The sequence below is a fragment of the Dermacentor albipictus genome, chromosome 3, assembly GCF_038994185.2.
Source record: "Dermacentor albipictus isolate Rhodes 1998 colony chromosome 3, USDA_Dalb.pri_finalv2, whole genome shotgun sequence".
Classification (NCBI taxonomy): Eukaryota; Metazoa; Arthropoda; class Arachnida; order Ixodida; family Ixodidae; genus Dermacentor; species Dermacentor albipictus.
In genome coordinates, this window is record NC_091823.1 from 124,790,251 (window position 1) to 124,814,209 (window position 23,959).

At 44.0% G+C, this 23,959-nt stretch overlaps 1 protein-coding gene across 2 annotated transcripts in view; it reads left to right on the top strand.

Moving 5' to 3' along the window:
• The window catches only part of LOC135909444 (MAM and LDL-receptor class A domain-containing protein 1-like), a 251,164-nt gene that overhangs the window by 37,077 nt on the left and 190,128 nt on the right, over positions 1–23,959 (top strand). Inside the window, exons 6-9 of one of the 2 annotated variants that reach the window (XM_065441402.2) lie at positions 2,549–2,713; positions 5,617–5,720; positions 15,025–15,118; positions 22,314–22,469. In XM_065441402.2, the coding sequence (XP_065297474.2) occupies positions 2,549–2,713; positions 5,617–5,720; positions 15,025–15,118; positions 22,314–22,469 (519 nt within the window). The remainder of the gene's footprint in view (positions 1–2,548; positions 2,714–5,616; positions 5,721–15,024; positions 15,119–22,313; positions 22,470–23,959) is intronic. The other variant, XM_065441403.2, reaches the window with a different exon arrangement.

The following is a 23,959-nucleotide window of genomic DNA, read 5'->3' on the forward strand; positions in this document are numbered from 1 at the left end:
TACAGCGGAGTCGGCTGTCAAAGGTGTGTGATTCACGCCCAACAGGTGGACACCCACTGGTTTATGGGCGGATGCAAGCACGGCAGGTGCGTGGCGTTTCAAGGGTGTGCCGTTTAGGAGAGGTGTCGCCCCACCATCGCCGTTGTTAGTGTCTCGAATGTAAAATAACCAGTAAATTTACCAAAACGATTTTCTCTATTCATTTCCTGAGTCGTCAAGTTGTTCGTTCGCTATCGTATTACGTCCACTAAAGTTGCAGCATTATATCTTCATAAATCAACCGGTAAACATAGACCTCTTAAGCTACCTTAGTATATTCAACTCAATTGGGATCGCCATGGTAGTAATTAACTTAATGTCTAACTTATTTTTCATGCTTGGAAAAACACTTTTAAGCCGCACGTATTGAGCAACAGAAAGCTGTCTCTGGAGTTTTTCATGTTTCTCTACAATTACTGAAACTTTTCGTTTAAACTCAATAATAAATAGTTTAATAAAAAATTAAGACTAATTATGCAATCAGGCGGAGTACAAAATATTATCTGAGTATCTCCAAGCAATGACAAGCTATACTGCCCTGGTCCTCTCCAGCTACGTGGCATTAGCATATTTTTAAAGTTTGGCTCAAGTTACGTGAAACACGCGATATTCTCAACCCCCTACTTTTTCTCGCCGGGTTTTTTGGGCCTATTTCTGACTGATTCCATTAAAGGTTATAAAAGCGGTTGTGGCATCTGTTCTGACTGGCTTTATCAGAACAGGAAGCCGTGGTCGTCAGCATCCGTGGTACCGGCAGGTTCGACAGCACGGCCTGGCAGGGTGGTAGGGGTGCTGGTAGATGCTATGGAGCTGGCCTGGGTTTGTGAGGACAGTTCAGGACCTGCTATGAAAAAGTAGTTTGCATCGGTCGGCGTCTTACAATATTACGTGTATTGGTGATGTTTGGATGAGTGAAAATAAGTACATATACTAATATAACCAAATTGGTAAAGCCTATGGTGGAATGGTGATTGATGTTATGCAATATTTGAGCGCCTCAGAACAAGGAGCAAGTATGTCGCTGTCATATTTCTTAGTGGTCCAGCATATGACGCGTTTCCTCCTCTGTGCATGATAAGAAATGTGGCGCAGCCTTTGCCGATCTCATTTTGTTCCAATCAACTGTGTCGTCAACTTGTCTTCGTCAAAAGTTCTATGGGATCTTTTAAATGGACTGACAACGAATTTTCATGGCACCAATTCCCTTTAGTGTAATAAAATATTTACGAGTCAGCGTGCCTAATCGTGAAGTGGTAACGCGCGAAAAGCCGTGGAACATATATCATTAGAATTTTTTTATTTGCCGTGAGCAAAACATTTGGATGTTTGATGGGCCAGAACCACAATCTGAGCGACGCCGTGGCGGGGGACTGCGAAATAACTTAATGTGCACCAAATGCACATTACAGAGGCGTTTTTCGAATGTCTTCCCCTTTTGAAATGCGGCCGCCGTGGCTAGGATTCGATTCTGCCATGTCGTGCTTAGCAGCGGAACGCTATGGATGCTTAGCCACCACGACCGTGAGGGCGTAGTCTCTCATGGTAGACACGCGGAAAACAGTAATAGGTAGGCGCGATTGGGATTATACGTCAACATGGGTGAGACGCACGCGACAATGCGGCCGTAGCTGTCAGGAAGTATTATTTTCTTTATGAAGCAGATGTTTTGGCGATTCAGGTTCTGCGAAGTGTTCAAACATTTCTGCAATAATGGCAACGTTTCTTTTTCCCCGTGGTTTCCTGTCCAACTGCTGTGCTCATTCAGCAGTCAAGAGTGTTTTTTTTTAGCCGAGCCGAATTAAGTTTTCGAACACGAAATAACGCTTTTACATGTGACACGCAGTACAGCGTGTATCCACGCGTGTGCTATTGTTGTAGTGCAGGCACCCACTTACGTCAGAACTAGTCGATGGCATTGTGTATCGCTCAGGAAGAGCGCACAACTCTGGGCAATTATTCGCAAACTCGCGCGCGTGCAGCAGCAGCACGTGCGCCGGCATGCATTGTGGGGAAGTGCGTGCCACTCGCCAGCGGGGGCTTTCTTTAATGCGTAACGCACGTAGAATACAGGACAAGCTCTAACAAGGTACGAACTGCAATTTTAAGCAATAAGTATGCCATGCCTAATAACAGCCGATTTACGTACAGTAATCTCATATATTACGTCTGGGGTACCAAGATTTACCAGCCAGCGCACGCTACTTACTGCTTTTGGGAAGTTTCACCACCAATTCAAAATTATAATTGTTTCTTAAATTGCGAACAGCGTCCTGGATTAAATCACTGTGAGTCATGGTCCGTTCATGTCCTTCAACGTCTCACCGCACATTCTGTCAGTTGTCAATCCCTTTAAAGAAATGGCGCTTGTTAGCCAATAGAGAAACCAGCAATGTATGTAGGCACCGATAAATGACTGCGGCAAGGTAAGTAGTGAAACATTGAGCGTCTGCTCGTAATGTTGAGGCTAATTTGCATATGCCTGGGGACTGGGGGTCTGACTTTTTCGCAGGTGGCTTGCTGTACCTGGAATTAAAGGACAACAACGGAAGTGGTGTGATAACGTCGCCAAAGCTGAATGGTAGTGGTGAAACCCAGTGTCTTGATTTTCATTACTACTTTCCTGGCTGGTACGCAGACTCGGGGACGGAATACCGCTTAGATGTGGCTATACAAGGTACGTGAAACATCTGTCTCGACACATATTTTGGACACAGTGTAGGATTGGAAATGTGCTGTCTAAAAGGAAGCCCCAGTTGCTTTAAGTATTAGAGGCCTGTGCTCGAACTAAAAAGCAGGGCCTTGGATGTTTGAGTCCTTGTGGGCCATCCTTATATAGCTGGTGGCCTGGAGTTATCGTAGACAAATTGGGTGAGCTTAGCCCAGAGCAAAGCAACGTTTTCCAGCTTGCTGTGGTGAGGTTGAATTCAATCTTTCATTGTGGCTGGTAGGGTCCTGGTAGAATTCCTCGTGGTATTCGCTCTTCAGTGCAATTTCGGATGACCTCGTGGTTTGGACATTCCCAAACCAACGTTTTGTAGAGGCCTAATGCTGGTACGTTGTGCGCATCTCTTAATTTCACACCAATTCGCATTAATTCGCACCAAAGCGCGAATTAAGTGCTTATTGCAGAGCCACACGCGTGATATTTTTCGGTGGTAGCACCAGTGACGTATGATGTTACGCAATAAACACGCAACTGCGTTTAATCGCCTGAACGCGGAACCATGTAAGGGCCACGGAAAAGCAAGCAGTACGACATGCCACCAACCGCCAGACAAAAAAAAATAAATCATTAAAGACCAGGCTCACACTAGCAAGTGATATTTGTTAAGCACCACACAACGATGCAAAGTGCATATCCACGACAAGGCATTCATAACAGCTCGACTGAGACATGTCAAGTTAAACGCCGTATATGTCAAGGACGTCTACATATGTCATTGCTTTTATGGACCGTGATATAGTAGCGATGCCGTTCAATGCTATTTCTTGTCACGCTTTTTGCGCTTCTGCAGTGGTCCTGCCCCCGTTATCAGTGAGATTAGCCGGCCGTCAACGGTGGATGGTAAGAATCGCATAGAAATTGAGTGGACAGCACAGCTTAAATATCCCGACGATGCTCAGGTTTCGTGAAGCAGTGCTTACGAAGATGCATATTGTATTGTAATAGTGAGGGTTCCTTCAAAGATTTCTCAAAGCACATTGCCGCTTTCGTGGTATATTAGTGCCGAGTCATGAAAAGGTGGCCCACCGCACATTCTGCAAGATTTGATGTGACGTAACCGGATATGTGCGCTGCTAAAGCTTGACGAGCGTCAGCGATACTTCTGTGAGTGCGGGTGCGTGCATGTGCGGGACTTTGTCACGTGCGATACAGTTATTAGCGCATTTCTGCGGTGTAAAAGTCGGCCCGTCTCATGTCAACCTGTCACCGTGTCGTATCTAGGTGCTTTCTTATCATTTCAATAGCTCCATATACCAGCAGTTTTCAGCTAAATTTTTTACTAAACCAACACAATGCTGAGCGTAAAGTGACCAGTCTTTGCTCAAGCATTTCATTCCTGTGATGATGGATATCAAACTGCTAATCAGTTGAACTTTCGGCGCGCAATGGCCGCCCAACGGGGTCGAAACCAAGTTAGTTGGCTCAAGTATATGCAATTTTGGAATGTTTTATTTTCTTATGAGGCGTGTCACATCAAGTAAATAAGGAAGTCAATTAAATAATTAATGACCAAATTATCATGACGCTGCTTGTGTTAATCTGAGGAAACTGGAAAATACGGTCATCGCCATACTTTGCGTCTTTTGCGGTCAATCAATGCTTCTGACTCCTGTATATTAACGCGCATGTGGAAAGAATCTGTTAAAAATAAAAAAAAAGTTTATAGGGGTGGGCGAAATTTTGCGGTCTGTATGCAGAATTTTCCAACTAAAATCAGCCACGCTATCAAAATGAGGTCGCACAATCGGCTACTTACGGTGCGCAGCATGAAATCCCACTGTCGCCTTGAAACACAAGCAGAAGGCCCAACGATTTCTTTATGCAATATGACGGCAACATCTTACGCGTCGCATCACCATAAATCCTGCCTTGGAACCCATGGTAAAAAACGACTTTGTTTTTCAAAGAAACTGACTATGGATGATGAGAATAACCTAGATAAGTCTGTAAAAAATGGAAAGTATTACTGTTTACATGGAAAGTAAAAATGCATAAAATTATTACTTTTTCTCTTTATTAGCAATTTACCATGCCTAATTAAAAAAATAACATAATTGAAGGACATCGCTTCGCTTCTAAGTTGTGCAACCTACGAGAGACAATGCACATAATCGTCTACTTTCGCTGCAATACTTTCTGCTGCGGCCTCTAAAAATTTCGCACTCGAAATTCACTCAAATTCTGCGGGGCCATCAAAGTGAGGATGGTGATGACTAATGCTCATGGGCATATTATTGTTTAATAAGAGCCTATGCCACTTGCGATCGCGGCAATAATGACGCAAGGAAGTTGCTTCGCAACATAAAAAAAGATGAAAAGAATGGAAAATTGTTCGGATCTTCACAAAACACTATCCCGGGTAATCCTGTGGAGTGGCCTCGAACTGACAGATCAGATTCTCGAGACAAATCGTATCTAAAGACGAGAAGAAATCTTTGAAATCAAGATTCAAGATAACGCATTGAGAGCAGGGGCAGGTATCATTTGCAGAAACAATTAAATAATTGTGTGCTATCTTTTGAAATATTAAGATACTTATGCGGTTGTTATTCTGTTATCTGTTTACTACCGCTCCTGAATATACAGTGCTTGTGGGTGGGTGTGGGAATCAGTGTATCTCCAGGAAGCAAAAATGACGAATAAAGGAAACCCTCGAGAACACTGTGCGATCATGAAAAATAAATAGCAAAATGAAAAGCAAGAAAAAAGTACGCAGCCATATTGAGTCACTCGATGAAAATACCATCACGACGATGCTTAGCGGTAGGCAAAAGCGTCTGCAGAACTGTTTTCTTAATTTGTTACTTTATTTTGTGCGTAAGAGCCCTAATTTGTTTAAATTTGTATTCCAGAAGGCTCGGAAATTAAAAAACTCTGGACGTGGTCTTCGCGCGAGCTAATGAAGGGATCATGGACTGCAGCCCACATCGCATTCATGCAACAAAACGAGTTCAGGGTAAGTCCATAGCGGAAGAAAGGCAGTTGAATGTGTTCTGCAACTTCGAAGCTATGAAAAAAAAAAATAAGGAAGCCAATGGTTGCATCGCCAATTGCATCGATATTGATACAATCTAAGGCACATTACAGATACATTGCTCCGAGTGTCCTGTTTGAGAAATGGCATGTTACCTAGTGCTCGGCGTCCGTACTTCAGCATAAGCTCGCCTTGTTCCATGTAAGGACGCATATCAACGGCGTACATGAGCAGGCCAATAAGCGAACGAAGAAGATTAGATTGAACTAAAAAGAAGGAGTGATGGCTTTAGGCCTCTGAGGCCAGCCGTCACAGACGTTGCCGTGTACTATGAAGGCTGTTTCACAGCAGACAGTTCTTGTGAAGCTTTCAAAAAAAAGATTAGAGAGCCACCACATTAATAATAATAATAATAATAATAATAATAATAATAATAATAATAATAATAATAATAATAATAATAATAATAATAATAATAATAATAATAATAATAATGGTAATAATAATAGCCATCATCATCATCATCATCATCATCATCATCAGCCCGTTTACGCCCACTGCAGGGCACAGGCCTCTCCCATACTTCTCCAACAGCCCTGGTCATTAGAAGGGTTAAAATCTGGGCCAGTTGCTACATACTTGAACGAAAAAACCAGTCAAAAACACAAAGGACAAAGGAGAGGTTCACACCACAACGACTGGTCACCACTACCAGTCGTTGTGGTGTGAACCTCTCCTTTGTCCTTTGTGTTTTTGACTGCTTTTTCCGGTCATGTAATAATTGTGGTCGTGTCGTCCCTGCAAACTTCTTATCAATCTCATCCGCCCACCTAACTTTCTGCCGGCCCCTGCTAAGCTTCCCTTCGCTTGGAATCCAGTCCGTAACCCTTAGTGACAATCGGTTATCTTCCCTCCTCATTACATGTCCTGCCCATGCCCATTTCTTTTTCTTGATTTCAACTAAGATGTCATTAACTCGCGTTTGTTCCCTCACCCAATCTGCCCTTTTCTTATCCCTTAACCTTACACCCATCATTGTTCGTTCCATAGCTCGTTGCGTCGTCCTCAATTTGACTGCTGAGATTTCGACAGAATCAAACGCTTCCTCGTAATCAATGAAAACTATATACCGTATAAGGGTTGGTTCTATTCCGCACATTTCTCTATCACCTATTCGTAAGCCTCCAGGTTTCTGCCCCGTAGGTCAGTACTGGTAAGACACAGCTATTATACACTTTTCTCTTGAGGGATAATGGCAACCTGCTGTTCATGATCTGAGAATGCCTGCCAAAGCACCCCAGCCCATTTGTATCCTTCTGATTATTTCCGTCTTATGATCCGGATCCGCCATGACTACCTGCTCTAAGTAGATCTATTCCCTTACCACTTCGAGTGCCTCGCTACATATTGTAAATTGCTGTTCTCTTCTGAGACTGTTAAACATTAGTTTTCTGCAGATTAATTTTTAGGCCCACTCTTCTGCTTTGCCTTTCCAGGTCAGTGAGCATGCATTGCAGTTGTCTCCCTGAGTTACTAAGCAAGGGAATATCATTAGCAAATCGCCAGTTACTAAGGTATTCTCCTTTGACTTTTATCCCCAATTCTTCCCAATCCAGGTCTCTGAATACCTCCTGTAAACACGCTGTGAATAGCATTGGAGAGACCGTATCTCCCTGCCTGACGCCTTTCTCTATTGGGAATTTGTTGCTTTCTTTATGGAGAACTACAGTGGCTGTGGAGCCGCTATAGATATTTTTCAGTATTTTTACATACGGCTCGTCTACACCCTGATTCCGTAATGCCTCCATGACTGCTGAGGTTTCCACAGAATGAAACGCTTTCTCGTAATCAATGAAAGCTATATATAAGGGTTGGTTATATTTCGCACATTTCTCTGTCACCTGATTGATAGTGTGAATATGGTCTATTGTTTAGTAGCCTTTACGGAATCCTGCCTGTTCCTTTGCTTGACAGAAGTCTAAGGTGTTCCTGATTCTATTTGCGATTACCTTAGCAAATAGTTTGTAGGCAACTGACAGTAAGCTGATCGGTCTATAATTTTTCAAGTCTTTGGTGTCCCCTTTCTTATGGATTAGAAATATGTTAGCGTTGTTCCAAGATTCTGGTACGCTTGAGGTCATGAGGAATTGCGTATACAGGGTGGCCAGTTTCTCTAGAACAATCTGCCCAGCATCCTTCAACAAATCTGCTGTTACCTGATCCTCCCCAGTGGCCTACGCCCTTTGCATAGCTCCCAAGGCATTCTTTACTTCTGGCGTTACCTGTGGAATTTCGAATTCCTCTACACTATTCTCTCATCCATTATCTTCGTGGGTGCCACTGGTACTGTATAAATCTCTATAGAACTCCTCAGCCACTTGAGCTATCTCATCCATATTAGTAATAATATTGCCGGCTTTGTCTCTTAACGTATACATCTGATTCTTGCCCATTCCTAGTTTCTTCTTCACTGCTTTTAGGCTCCCTCCGTAACTGAGAGCATGTGCAATTCTATACATATATACTTCCTTATGTCAGCTGCCTTACGCTTGTTGGTTAGCTTCGAAAGTTGTATCCTGTCTTGTCTCCTGTCTAACGTAGTTACCACCGACTTCTATTGCACACTCCTTAATGATGCCCACAAGATTGTCGTTCATTGCTTCAACACTAAGGTTTTATTACTGAGTTAAAGCCGAATACCTGTTCTGTACCTTGATCCAGAATTCCTCAATTTTCCCTCTTACAGCTAACTCATTGATCGGCTTCTTATGTACCAGTTTCTTCCGTTCCCTCCTCAGGTTTAGGCTAATTCGAGTTCTTACCATCCTATGGTCGCTGCAGCGCACTTTGCTGAGCACGTCCATATATTGTATGTTGCCAGGGTTAGCGGAGAGTATGAAGTCTATTTCATTTCTAGTCTTGCCATTCGGTCTTCTCCACGTCCACTTTCGCCTATCCCGCTTGCGGAAGAAGGTAATCATTTCCGCATGTTATTCTGTTCCGCAAACTCTACTAATAACTCTCCCCTGCTATTCCTAGTGCCTATGCCATATACCGCCACTGCCTTGTCTCCAGCCCTCTTCTTGCCTACCGCCCGCAGGGGCGTCTGCGCAAGCAGGCGTTTGGTGTGTTGCGACACCACGCACCCGAACACACGAGGCTTGGACCCTCCCGCGTGTAGCCGTGCGCGGCATAGCCGTGTCTGGGGAAAAGGGGATCCTGGGGGTTGACCCGAAGCTGGGTGTTTGCACCTTTAAGGCCCCCCCGCGGAGGCAACACACCTCTTCAGCCTCGGCTTCACATAGACGGCACCTCCAGGCTGACCCACCTGGAGGAAATCGGCAGTCGTCTTTTCCTGTCCCCCTCTGCAATCTTCATCTTTCTCTCCCACTTTCCCATCTTTCCTGTCTTCTCTTCACTCCCTATTACTTCCGTATTTCCTGGCGGCAAGGGTTAACCGTGTCTGATATATTCAACATTGGGTATATACATTTGGTTATAGTGGCGCGGTATAGCTGGTGTCTGCAGGATTCTTGGAACCTGCAGCGTCCCCTTGTTGGGCTCCATGGTGGGTGGCTACCACCGCCGCCGAATTTTGAAACCATCCAATGGCAGAAGCGTTCCCGCGACTTTCAGATCGGCCTCTGAAAAGAGGTCGCACCGAAGCAACATTCCAGTTCTTTTTAAAACCTAGCGATGACACATTTCCGAAATAACACGTTCTTCATAGTGAAGGCAACAACACCGTTAGAAAACTGTCACCATTCGCAGTATCGAAATGCCTAGCAAACACAATTGGATCGGGTTACAAGGCCTCAAAGATGGCTAGCGGAGACCTCCTCCTTTAACTGACCAAGAAAAGTCAACTAGAAAAGCTCGCGGAACTCACCAATATCGGTGACATGAAAGTAACCATCTCTCCACACCGCTCACTCAACACTAGCAGGAGAGTTATATCTGAAGAAGACTTCTTGAACCTCAGCGACGAAGAGCTACTCGAAGGATTTCAGGAGCAAAACGTAATTAAGGTTCAGAGAATAACACTACGACGAAATGACCAACACATCCCGACAAAACATGTGATTTTGACATTTGGTAGTAGCACTGTCCCTACTTCACTCGACGCAGGATATCTGAAAATCAACGTCAGACCGTACATACCCAACCCAAGGCGGTGTTTCAAGTGCCAGAGGTTTGGGCATGGATCACAATCATGCAGAGGGAAAGAAACATGTGCGAAATGTAGTGCCAATGACCCTCCTTCTGATAACTGCAATGCTCCCGCAAAATATGTAAAGTGCAAGGGCGATCATCCAGCTTACTCACGGAGTTGCCCTTGCTGGAAAAAAGAAAAAGAAGTAATTGCTCTAACAGTCAAAGAAAAAATCTCGTTCTATGAAGCCAGAAAGCGGCTATCGTAGCTTCCGCGAAGAAGTTACGCCGATGTGACGCAGATGGGGGCGGCGTCACAGAGGTTTCACGAGTCCTCCGAGCCCACGCGTAGTGGTCCCGCAGTGACCCCTCCCGTCCCCGTGATGGAAGCAGCCGAAGCTGCTCCATCCTCTTCAAGTGCCCTGCAGACACCAGTCCCGCAGGGCCCTAAGATCAAGCGAACCCCAAGGCCCGAGACACGTGTCTCGGCGCCTAACTCTCGATCCTCCAGCGCCTCAGAGAAAGGGATGGAGGTCGACACAAAAATCCCGGTGTCATTGACACCAAAGGACAAGCGCTCTCTTGAGCGCGGAAAAAGGGACAAAATCCCAATAACCACTCAGAATAAGAAAGCGATAACCTAAAGGTTATCGCTCATTTGTATAAGCCTTTTAAATCCATGTCACCTAACATCTCACCCCTTATTCTTTCCGTAGTGCCAATTCTTACCTTTAATTTTAAAATGGCTTTTATTATTCATCGGAATTGTGGAGGTCTCATGCACAATCTAGGTGACATCAAAGATATCATCAACATCTTTTCACCAGTTGCTGTATGTCTTCAGGAAACAAATCTCGGTCCAAAAAATAGTCAAATTCTCAAAGGTTTCACCGTTCTCCGAAGAGACCACGAATGTTCCACCCGTCTGTCAGGCGGAGTGGCTATAGTCGTGCAGGGCGGCACTCCTACCAGAAACGTCCAATTAAATACATCTTTAGAAGCCGTAGCTGTCACCATTCTATCTCAAAACCATCACCATTTGCTCACTGTATATTCCACCCCACACCCACTTCACTACTAAACAATTAGAAAATTTAACAGATCAGTTACCAGAACCATTTGTTTTAGTAGGAGATTTTAATGCTCATTGTACTCTATGGGGGAGTGTCAAAACTGACCAAAGAGGACAGTTGGTTGAAGATTTTATTTTATCCAATGACATCTGCCTCTTAAATTCAGGCGCCCCTACCTACTTTTCACCAACTTCCCGCACTTTTAGTTGTTTAGACTTAGCTATTTGCTCACCTTCACTTTTTAATCATCTTAAATGGGAAGCTCTCAACACGTCATATGGCTGCGACCACTTACCCGCACTCATCAGACTCCTGTCATCACCAAAAACCCTAGTAACTAGACCACGTCGATGGAAATTACAGCTCGTGGACTGGCCGGTCTTTATGGAGAACGCGATACTAGAAGATGTCTTTTCGCCAGAGCTAAGTATTGACAAACTTAATAAAAAATCACTGAGGTTATAATCTGTGCGGCCGAAAAGGCCATACCCCAGTCATCAGGTATTGTGCACATAAAGCTAAACCCCTGGTGGACGAAGGAGTGTGCTGACGCTAAAAAAGCACAAAATAAGGCCTGGGGAATCCTACGAAGGTACCCCACCTATAGCAACCTCTTAACCTTCAAACAAGCGAAAGCCAAAGCACAGTTCATTCGTAGACACGCTGAAAAATCATCATGGCAAAAATACATCTATTCAATTAATAGTTCAGTAACATCAAAACGAATGTGGGATAAGGTGAGGAAATTTAGAGGAGAGTACTCATCTTACACAATACCACTACTTACATACCCAGACACACATACAACACTACAGGACCAAGCCAACTCATTAGGTGAACACTTTTACATCTCCAGCTCGGCAAACTATTCAAATTCATTCTTAAAATATAAAGAGTCGGCGGAGAAACAGAGACTGCTCACCACTGGGGCTTCAGCTGAAATGTATAATAACCCCCTCACAATACATGAATTGAACAGAGTTTTCTCTGCCGGTAAAAAAACGGCAACAGGTCTTGACCGTCTCCACTACACAATGCTGGCACACTTACCTCAAGCATCGGTAGGGACACTTCTTAAATTTTTCAATATGATATGGGAGTCTGGGGTAATGCCCACAGATTGGAGAAATGCGATAGTAGTGCCCTTTTTAAAATCTGGTAAACGCGCAGCATTCTCTAGTAGCTATAGACCCATTGCATTAACAAGCTGTCTAGCTAAATCCTATGAGAGCATCATAAACACAAGACTCACATTTATTCTTGAAACAAGACGCCTAATAGATATGCACCAGTGCGGATACAAAAAGGGTTGCTCCACCATTGACGATCTCGTACGACTAGAACAGGAAATACGTGACACCTTCCTACACAAGCAATATTGTCTCACGGTTTTCTTCGATTTAGAAAAGGCCTATAATACGACGTGGCGATATGGAATCCTAAGAGACCTGGCTGACCGGGGAATTCGCGGCAGAATGCTAAATTGTCTATGTAATTTCATGTCAAATAGAACATTTCAAGTACGTCTCGGCACAACACTTTCACGCACATTTACAAAAGAAAATGGTGTACCACAAGGTTGCATTCTGAGCACGATACTTTTCATAGTCAAAATGAACTCTGTTAATAAAATTATCCCATCATCTGTTATGCACTCATTATATGTCGACGGTTTGCAAGTTTCTTGCCGCGCTTCAAATCTACCCGCCTGCGACAGACAACTACAAATAACGATAAATAATCTGACACAATGGGCCGACAAGAATGGTTCCCATTTTTCAACACACAAAACTGTTACAGTTCTCTTTTCCCAGAAGCGAGGTTTACACTGCACTCCAGTTCTCACATTGTATGGTACAACGCTGCCGGTCAAAGAAGACTACAAATTTTTAGGTGTAACTTTTGACACAAAACTGAATTTCCGTGCCCACATTACCTCAACTAAGATAAAAGCAAATAAAGCACTAAATATCATTAAGGTTTTATCGCACAAGCACTGGGGTCTGACCGAACATGTCTATTACGTATATACCGGTCTCTTGTACGTAGCATTCTCGACTACGGTAGTGTAGTTTATGGTGCAGCTAGGCAGTCCTACATTAAGCTACTTGATCCAGTTCACAATCTTGGCCTACGACTGGCGAGCGGTGCGTACAGAACATCGCCTGTCCAAAGTTTATATGTTGACTGCAATGAGCCATCCATACAGCAACGCAGAGCACTACTTACACTTTCCTATGTATTACGAATTCGATCATCACCACAATATATATGCTACAGCATCTTTACACAGTGCAAATCACGGATACACTACACAAACAAACCAAACATGACTCGGCCACTAATCTTACGACACGAAGAATACTGTCAGAATTACGATGTTCCTCATGAGGCCCTGCAGGTTTCTGAAAGGCCACCAAGGTTGCCACCATGGTACGACTTTTCACAGCTATGTGACTGGACACTAACACATCTAAAGAAAAAAGACATTTCACAAGAACACATAATACAAGAGTTCCGAGCCATTCAAGAAAAATATAAATATTACACGGAGGTTTACACTGACGGCTCCAAAACACAAGAATACGTAGGTGTTGGGATCGTAACAAAAAATTGGCAAAATAGCATTCGTATAAATAACTTTTCTTCAGTGTTTACCGCCGAACTTTTTGCAATATGGACGGCAGTAAAAAAAATTACCAGCGACAGGCAGATGAATGCTATAATATATACCAATTCGTTAAGCGCACTCAGACCTTTAAACCTTAACTCCGCGTCTGAACCCCTAATTGGTAATATCCTAAACATGTTGGCCTATAATGAATACGGAAGAACCTTACGATTCTGCTGGGTCCCAAGTCATGTCGGGATACCAGGGAATGAAGCAGCAGATAGATGCGCGTTCATGGCTGCGCACAAAGGTATAACACAAACAACACTTCCATACAAAGACAGTATCCGAGCGATTCATAAGGCCCTGACATCAAAGTGGCAACTAGAATGGGACTCATGCACAAATAACAAGTTACACACAATAAAATCCCTGCTTGGAGAATGGAAGTCGTGCAGTCACCAGCAACGCTTCTATGAGGTGATCCTATGTAGACTTCGAATCGGGCATACACACCTGACACACAATTTTCTACTTCAAAACGAAAACCCGTCAACTTGCGAGAAGTGCCATGAACCACTCACCATAATGCACATTATTATGACATGTCGAAACATTGAAACACAGAGACAAAGGCTTTTACAAAATCTCTACAACTTACACATACCTATACACCCCGCATCAATACTCGGAGATGAACCGCTAGTGCCCTTCACTGACTTGTTCATCTTTTTAGAAGAAACTGATTTTTTACACAAAATCTAAAGTATCGCAGCTTGCTGCTTTAAGACTTGAATTCTTAATATCTTGTGGCTGGCGCAGCATAGCCTTAGTCACTTTTGTGCCATTAAACCCGAATTAACTAACTAACTCGTCTTGCCTACCTTGGCATTGAAGTCGCCCATCAGTATAGTGTATTTTGTTTTAGCTTTACCCATCGCTGATTCCCCGTCTGCATAGAAGCTTTCGACTTCCTGGTCATCATGACTGGATGTAGGGGCGTAGGCCTGTACGACCTTCAATTTGTACCTCTTAGGTTCCACAACGAGACCTTCCACCCTCTCGTTAATGCTATAGAATTCCTGCATGTTACCAGCTATATGCTTATTAATCAGGAATCCGACTCCTAGTTCTCGTCTCTACGCTAAGCCCCGGGAGCACAGGACGTGCCCGCTTTTTAGCACTGTATATGCTTCTTTTGGCCTCCTAACTTCACTGAGCCCTATTACATCCCATTTACTGCCCTATAATTCCTCCAATAGCACTGCTAGACTCGCCTCACTAGATAACATTCTAGCGTTAAGCGTTGCCAGGTTCATATTCCAATGGCGGCCTGTCCGGATTGCCGGACAGGCCGCCGGTTATACTGGCCACATTATATTTAATTAAAGAAATACGAGAACGAAAAACTTTGCTGCTTGGCGTTGATAAAGAAATAAATTACCTACAGGTGAAGCTCCAGTGTACTATAGGAGGACGCAGCATCTTCAGGGCATTCTGCGCTATAGATGCCATCCGACTTCGGGAATGCCAAGGCAAGCGAGGTGAGTTTCTTTTCTTCTCCTTCAGCGCAATGGGATAATTGGTACCGTCATCGGGCCATCAAGAGTTCAGCGACCCGACGTGCTACAAGTAAACCTTGGTTCAATGCAGCCCTACGTTGTCTTCCCAATAAGACCCAAGGAATATATGCTAAATTTACAAACGGAGACTGCCTTATTGGAATAAATTATGTGATTTATTGAGAAATGTCCACGCAAAATATCAATAGAAGCGAAAAAGAACAACATCTTTTTTGACTCTTTTGACAGGCGGTTCAATATGAACCCGAGGAAATTCTGCAATAATGCGGAACGTATCGTGAAAAATTAGGTAGCTGCCTTGCCGCTTGAGCCTTGCAAGGGATAATAAAGAATGGGCTTGGTAAAGCCAATTGCTGCAACAACTTCTTCGCCTCCGTATCTTCCTTGATTGTATCAAATAAATACTGCCTTATCCTTCTAATGTCAACATTGACGATGCAGAAGATATATTGATTGATCATAGTGGTATTGGAGCACTTCTGGAGCATTTTAACCCAGTTGAACTTACAGCCGTGAACTTACTGAAGTCACGCACGTAGTTGGTTTTACTTTAGCAATAGTGCTCATGAAATCATTATCCACGTGCTGCTTTTCACATAAGTGAAGACTGGCCCGTGTTGTAGCCGATCCTAAATCCGAACCCTGGTAACAGGTGTATAAATACAGAGAGAAATCACCAATAAATATACCATGTATGAAACGGGAACACGTTTTACGCCCTAGCATTGTCAAGCGCACCAACAGTAATTGGCTATATATATATATATATATATATATATATATATATATATATATATATATTGTAAAGAAGAAGTGCGCCGTGCAGAGCTACGCAGCCGGATCGCCCGCGCTACTAAAGTGGGGCTCGGGCTAGACGCTGTTCCTGGTCTGACTGGTTAAGCGTACGCTGTTGCGTGTTCTTGTCCGCGTCCTTCGAGTCGGACTTCCTTTCCATATAATATATATATATACATATATATATGTATATATATATATATATATATATATATATATATATATATATATATATATATATATATATATATATATATATATGTATGTATATATATATATATATACATATATATATTACTTGGGCCGAAATCCCCAGTATACAGGAAGTAGCTCGTGATAGAATGTGCGGTAGCGCGCTTCTGTAGGCATTAAGCTTCTGGGAGAAAAGGTGAGTGGGCACCAGGAGTTGCGTGCAGGAAGCACCTGTGATAACACACGTTGGTGCCACATGCAGAACATGCACCAGCAGGGTGGCACCAGACGATGCGTTCATTCATTCATTCATTCATTCATTCATTCATTCATTCATTCATTCATTCATTCATTCATTCATTCATTCATTCAAATAACTTTATTCAGTGCCCTGCGATTTGGTGGGGTGGGCTTGGACCCCACCTAGGTTTCAGCCAACGGTTGTTGGCACTTGGCAGCTTCCTCGGCTCGCTGGACGGCCCAGAGTTGGTGATGCAGGAGAGAGCTGAGCAACGCAGACTCCCAGCGCGCGTGGACGTTGTCGCTGTTAGAGGCTGCATCACCGTTACCCTGTATTACAGCCGTACATTCCCATAGGATATGTTCTAGGGTGGCTCGATAGTTGCACTGTCTGCAGTTGTCCGTTGGGCATAAATCTGGTTGTATTAGGTGCATAATAGCTGGACTCGGATAGGATCTGGTCTGTAACTGCCGCCATTCTACAGACTGGTCTTTGCTTAATTTTGGGTGCGGAGGCGGGAATGTATGCCTCTGCAATCTCTGGTGTTGTGTAAATTTGTGAAATCTGTTCATTCGATCTTCCCACTCCCACTCATCGGTAGTCGGTGAAGCGGGGCCAACCGAGGCTCGGTCCGTAAGTTCTCGATCCATGCTGTGCGCCACCTCATTGCTACCGTCAAGTAGTGTGTGAGCGGGTGTCCAGGTGAGATCGACACTTTTCTCGTGGTTATTAGCTAATCTTAGGAGTCGTAGTGCCTCTGGGGAGATTCGACCGTCGGCGAAGTTTCGTATGGCCATCTGGGGATCACTGATGATTACACTCGCTGGTGTTTGTGCTATGGCTAGCGCAATAGCTATTTCTTCTGCGGTTTCTGCATGTAGCGTGTTGACTTTAGCGCTCGTCGTGCAGGCGGCTTGTCGTACGGCAAGAGTCAGCTGAAGCAATCAGTGACTCTGCAGCATATTTCTGTGCCAGCTGCAAGTGGAACGGCACTGACGTGCTCGCACAGAATTTGCTGTAATAACAGCAATACGCACCGCGACGAGGGCCAGAGCGGGAGCTCAACCGAGAAGGGAACTTGGAACGGCAATCGCTATCGCACTGATGATGGTGGGGCGATGACCATAGGGCAGTAATGGTCGCAGCAAGTTCGCCTGTAATTTGCTCAATACGAGACTACCGATGTTGGAGGTGTGACAGGGGAACGAGTGTTGTTGCCACAGTATCTCCTGGTTAAAAGCCAGCGATGCGGTCGGCCAGCAATGCAAGATTGTCGAGGGACATGTCTTCTGGTTTGGTGTCCAAGGCGACCACCAGATTCTGAGGCAGGCGCTGAAGGAACAGTTCTCCCAGCAGCTAGTTGTTTGCTGCGAACCTACAGTCACTGGAGCCGCCGTTGCTCAAGGCGATACTACCCATCTTGGAGGTGCGACAGGGGAACGGCTGTTGTTACCACAGTGTCTCCTGGTGAATAGCCAGCAATGTGGTCGGCCAGCTCTGCAAGATTGTCGAGGGACATGTCTTCTGGTTTGGTGTCCAAGGCGACTGCCAGATTCTGAGGCCGGCGCTGAAGGAAGAGTTCTCCCAGCAGCTAGTTGTTTGCGGCGAACCTACAGTCACTCGAGCCGCCGCATATAACGTAGAAGTTCCGACAGTCGACGGCCGCTGAGCTCCTCTTCGTGGAGAAGCTGCTGGAGATGCACGCGTACAGATATGGACTTGCATTGCTAACCGTCGTTTTGAAGTAGTCATAGGGGGTGGTGTCGTGGGGTGCGTCCACAACGTCTTGGAACTCCTCAACCACTTCTTAAGGAAGTGCCGAGAGAGCGTGGAGGAACCTCACGCACTGCGAGGTAATGCACCATAGGTGAAGAAGGCCTCCACGTGAGTAAAGCAGCCTGCAGGATTTTGTGGCTAAAAGGGCGGCGTGTGAATCGTACGCCGTGGCATAGGCCTCTGCGCGGGTCGTTGGTCTCTTTTTTGTGGCTGCGACGTATAATCACATCCGGGTCACCAGGTTATAGAAACTGAGGTTAGGTATACTACAACAATGCGCGAGTCAGCTGCCGAAGGTCCAGAGAACCGTTCGAACCGATTGCGGGCGTCGAAAATTAGCTTTTTTTATTCTTCTTCTGACTTCGCAGCTCGCAGCATGAGGCAGGAAACGCGTGCAGCAGCCCGTTATACATGTAAAAGGCGGCTGTGGAGGATGATGATGGCTGGTCGATTTTGCAACCAAACACACAATAACTGTTCACATGCGCTTCACAAAAAAAAAGGAAATCTATGCACGGCATTAGTTACTATATCGATCCTGCTTGTTTGCGTAGTGTATTGCAATACAAGTACCTATAGGAGTCCAGCATAGACTATCAATGTGGCGAAAGCCTGCAAAATAATGAGTTCCTGTGACGGAACACCAAGTTCTTTCAAAAACAAGCTCGTGGTCTACTAAACACGGCCACCGTAAGGTTCTCATTGGAATAAGGTTACACATTTTGGGATTCTTCAACTTTCATCGGAAGGGATGAGACTGAGGAAGTACAAAATCTAGGTGCCCGATACGTCTTATGTTAATACTGCAGACAGCATGACTACCGCAAAGTAGGCATAGGGATCATAGCTGCTTCAAAAGAGAAACAAAACATTATGGCCGAATTTCTTTTCACATTTCTAACTCTAGAACTTCCATAGTGCGGGATTATTATATGTTGCCGCCTCATTATGTATCCACGCGCGTGGATTATGCGCGCAAGTAGAGAACAGAACAGTTTAAAGGTTTATTTTGCCCGAAAAGGAATCGTGAGGGGAAGCAGCTACCATCTGTGCTTGTTGATACTGCTGACAAAAACAGTTTCGCTGTGGCGCTTTGAATAATATTTGGGGTTTTACGTGCCGAAACCACTTTCTGATTATGAGGCACGTCGTATTGGAGGACTCCGGAAATTTTGACCACCTGGGGTTCTGTAACGTGCACCTAAATCTAAGCACACGCGTGTTTTCGCATTTCGCCCCCATCGAAATGCGGCCGCCGTGGCCGGGATACGATCCCGCGACCTCGTGCTCAGCAGCCCAACACCATAGCCATTGAGGTGGCGCTTTGAATGTATACGCTCATTTGTTTGCTTTGAAAATGGTACTACGGTCCCTTTAATTGTATGACGCGCTCACTGTTTGTTTAGTGCAGCCTTGTTTGTGATTGTTTGCATCTACATTCCAAATGTAAAGCCACCTAGGTGCTGTGGGTAAAATAAATAGATAAATAAATAAAAATAAATAAATAAATAAATAAATAAATAAATAAATACTTTATTCACTCGGGTATATTAGAGATCTGTGAATATTCAGTCTACTGAGCACTGACTAAATACAGTAACGCTAAGATATGTATTGAACCATACGAAATAGTGTAGTTTTTAGAATACCTAAATGGCTGAATGCAATTTGTGAGTAAGCATCTCAATCCTGCCATTATTCTCAACGTTCGCCTAACGCGGCGACCGTTGAGTGTTCTTTTCGAATTTTGTCCGGGTAGTAAATGATGACTTAACTGTAATTATATATTTAAGAAGGTGCTTTATCCCACAGTACCAAATGACGCACAGAAGTTTATGTAGGCTGGGTCAATTGATCTTTAAAAAAATTACACCAATGCTCATTAAAAAGATATTTATCTTGAGATATTTCGCATGGCGAGAGAGAGAGAAAGGCAAAGGAAAGACAAGGAGGTTAACCAGAGATTATTTCGCATGGGCGGATGAAGTAATAAATACGACTAAAATTTTCTTTTGTCCAGTCTGCCATAATCAAAGGCGTATTCTCAAATGCACACAATAAATTCCAAAGTGACAAAGGTGTCTGCCTTTTCCATTGCCATATGACAACCGAATTCATGATATATTAGCTGTTATTTTCTCGCATTTTGGGCCCGAATCAGCACCGTGTTTGATTAACGGAAGAAATTGCTGGCCTTCATTAGACTGTGCACTTGTAAGGCTATAAGCTGGCTAACAGCCATAGAGTTATTATACTAAGTCCAGGGGAAAGGCTGGACGAAAAATGTTGCAACGGCAAAGGCACCACCATGTTCTTGCGCTTCATTTTGTAATGTTAAAAATAGTGAAATTCGAAGACAAGCCTCTATACTTAGCGTGTTCGTACCGACAAGGCGTAAAGTTCGTTCCCTATATTTTTCAGAGAGATCCGAAACGTATTCGTAAAATTTTGAAGTAATATTTACGCTGAGTGAAAGGATGCGTAATTGAAAAGGGCGATTAGAGATCACAGGGGGAGGCCTCCGTCCTGCAGTGGACATAACTGCTGCTGCTGCTGATGAGGAAAGGATGCGTTTGCAGGTTCCTGCACTAGATGGTGCCACACTACTGTTGGAGGCTCGGCATCGCGCTAATTGCACGTTTCATCTGAATCTCATCTCGTCGTCTGCGCCTACCCACCTGCACAGAATAGCGACATAACGGCACACTCACGGTTACCGATCTCAATGCGTAGGCGCTGCGGGGAGCTTTTCCTCTAGCGTTGATTATATTAACTCTATGTTGACAGCATTTTTCTGTTTAGTCACCGCGTTTCAATTCTGGCAGGATAATTCTAACGATGCATTGCAAACATCCAACCAGTATAAACAGGTTTTGAAGCAACCCTTCTATATTTTTCGTCATCGCTACTTTGCGGCAGTGAACGTGTAACTAGTAATTGCATGTTTAAAGTGTCTTCCCTGTCGGGACATATAAAAATTTATATAATCTATAGCTTCGTAATAATCACCTTTTTGTAGGCTTCGATGAAAGGAAGAGTGCGTGTGAAGTAAACTGGAAAAATACGTCTCGGGTATATTACGCTCCCTGTAGGCCTAGGGTACAGCCATTTACTCACTTCCTCTTGACATCTCAGCCTCTCAACGCTGCCTAAGGTCATTTTAGCAGGTTGTTTATCTATGAGAGTGACAGCAGTTCATTCGTCACTTATTGCGCAGCACGTGATCCTGTGATTGCGCATGAATGCCTGGTGTTACGTATTCGTGCTCTCCCTCTATTTTCTTTCTGCTATTCTACTTCCCTAGTTCCCTAGCGTACATGATGCAAACAGTGTTGTTTGGCTTAGTTTACCTCCCTGTCTTTGTTTACCTCCGATTTTTTTCGTCTCCATCTGTCATTTTCTGAACGACTCAGTGTCACGAAAAGCGGGATTGAAGGGTGAGTGCAAGTGATGAATAGCCCTTAGAAACATTACGCGTTTATGAAAATTCCTTAGGTGCTTCATTTGCCCTTGGGTCGAGAGAAGTCAAAATCACTGGAATAGCTTATTGTGAAATCATTCTTTGCTTGAAAACCGGGACAGATCCGAAGATATTTTTTCATTAATATGAGCGTTCACATATAAGTCTCCTGAGTGGGTGCTAACTGACTGAATGAGTTAAATAAAAATGTGAGCGATTGCTCCAAGTGTATGAATGAAGGGACAAAGTAATTCCTAAAGCAAATCTTTGATGTCAGAATTGTTCATAGAGAGGTGGAGCACCCAGAACATTTTGTTATACGAAAACGCAGTCACCAGATCAAATACTTTATTAGGGAACATTGGAGAGCTCCCTTGGAGTCACAGAAGATGGACAATGACTCTGAAGATTCGTTACCAATAAATACCTCCCTGCCTTTTCCTATCCTTTTTTTTTTCTCTACTACGGAACAAGCAAATTCAGAACTTGTGGATGAATGGCGTTTTTTTTTATTTTCTTAGAGATCACGAAAAGCAATATAGACAGCCAGGAGACTACCTCACTTTTGTCCTTGGAGCATCTTACATGTTCACAATTTACACTTAGAAATGACGGGACATGTTGATTTCACAGCTTGCCCACAACAGCAGTATTATTAGCAAGAAATTCTCGCATAATTTTTTATTTCACAGCTGAGGATGATGGCCTCTGCAACTTCGAGGATGGCTGGTGTACCTGGAAAAACCGCGCTATTAACGACAACGAACCACGTTGGCTTTTGGGTGGCGGTAACATGAAAACCACTCTGGCAAGGCCACCCAACGACCACACATTCGGGAACACCACAGGTAAATCCGCGTTTAAAATATTAGAAAGCGAGTGACATACAGCATCAAGTAGAGACTACGCATTGCACTGTGACCTCAACTTGTTGCATGAAAATTTGAGTGTTGGGCAATACTGAAGGTACATGTATCTTACATACTACCTTAAGGTAGTATTTGGGTATCTTGTATCTGCATCTGCATCTTGTATCTGTATCTGTATATGTATCACTATATGCGTTTTGATGCAATATGTAAAGTATCGCGTAACTGAAGATGCAAGATACACCTAAGGTGGAATTCACATGCCGAGAGCTAGTGACGGCAGCTCAGTGGACGCTTATACGCTAATTTTTCTAATAAACAATCCCACAGTGTAAATGGAATGCTGTCTGGCCCTGCTTCGAACAATTAACAAACTTTTACAAACTTTTTAATTAGAATCGCTAGCAGGAATGTTGCAACTGCAGACTGTAGATAAAGTCAGTGCTCATGGCATAGTGTTTTGCTGGAAACTTTGTGCTTGGAGAACTTTCATGAACAACGTCCTAAAAGTCGCGTAATGAAATGTATTCCTGTTCCAGCTCAATTGCCGTCAACGTTACCGGACCCGCAACTCGCCGCACGCCGTCTGCCTCACGCGGGCCGCCATTCGACGGCAGTTTCGCGCGCCAACGGCGAGATCAAATCGTCTCAAATGTAGACGATTGTAACTACAATTACTCCACTGAAGAATGGAGTTCACTAAAATGACCAAATGCGGCCAGACGCCAGTGACTTAGCAAATACTAAACTGTATCCAATCCGTTGTGCGTTACTTTCCCCCCGACATTCATTGCACAAATACCGTAAATACAACGAACAGGCCATGTTCCTTCATTGTGTCCACTGCAGTCATTTATACGTTCTTTCTTTTCACAGTTTGTTAAATTTTTCTTAGTCATCTTCTTTCGTTTTCTCATGAAGGCAACGGCCGCCGAAACCAGAACTCACTCGATGGACACTCTGCTAGGAAGGGCTGTGTTGTAACACACGAACACCTTGAGCACGAAGTTGTGGTCACTCAACGCCGCAATGTTCGCGTTAGTGTTGTTTCTGTACTGCAGAGTTTCATTGTTCTTCGTGCTGGGATGAGGCGCTCCAGTAGGGATAATTAAAACTGAGTAAGTCAGCGGCCATATACATCGGGCCACAATGGTACCAAGTAAATTGATGAGCCAACATCTTTAGATGACGAATCAACTACTGAGTGCCAGAATTTGCTTGTGTGAACACTCGAATTCGTGAGGTTGCTGCGTTGTACGACCGTGTTTTCTTAATTGTGGTTCCCTGCAAATTCAAGTGATCCAAGCTGCATCGCCTGTTGCAGTTTTTTCTTAATTAAATTTTCTGGTCATATAACTGGTCAATAAGGTAACTGGTTACATGTGATCAGTCACTGAAAAGAGTAACTTAATTACAGCGAGCGTTCCCAAGTAAAAAAATGAATCGATCATTTAAAAACTTACAAGAAA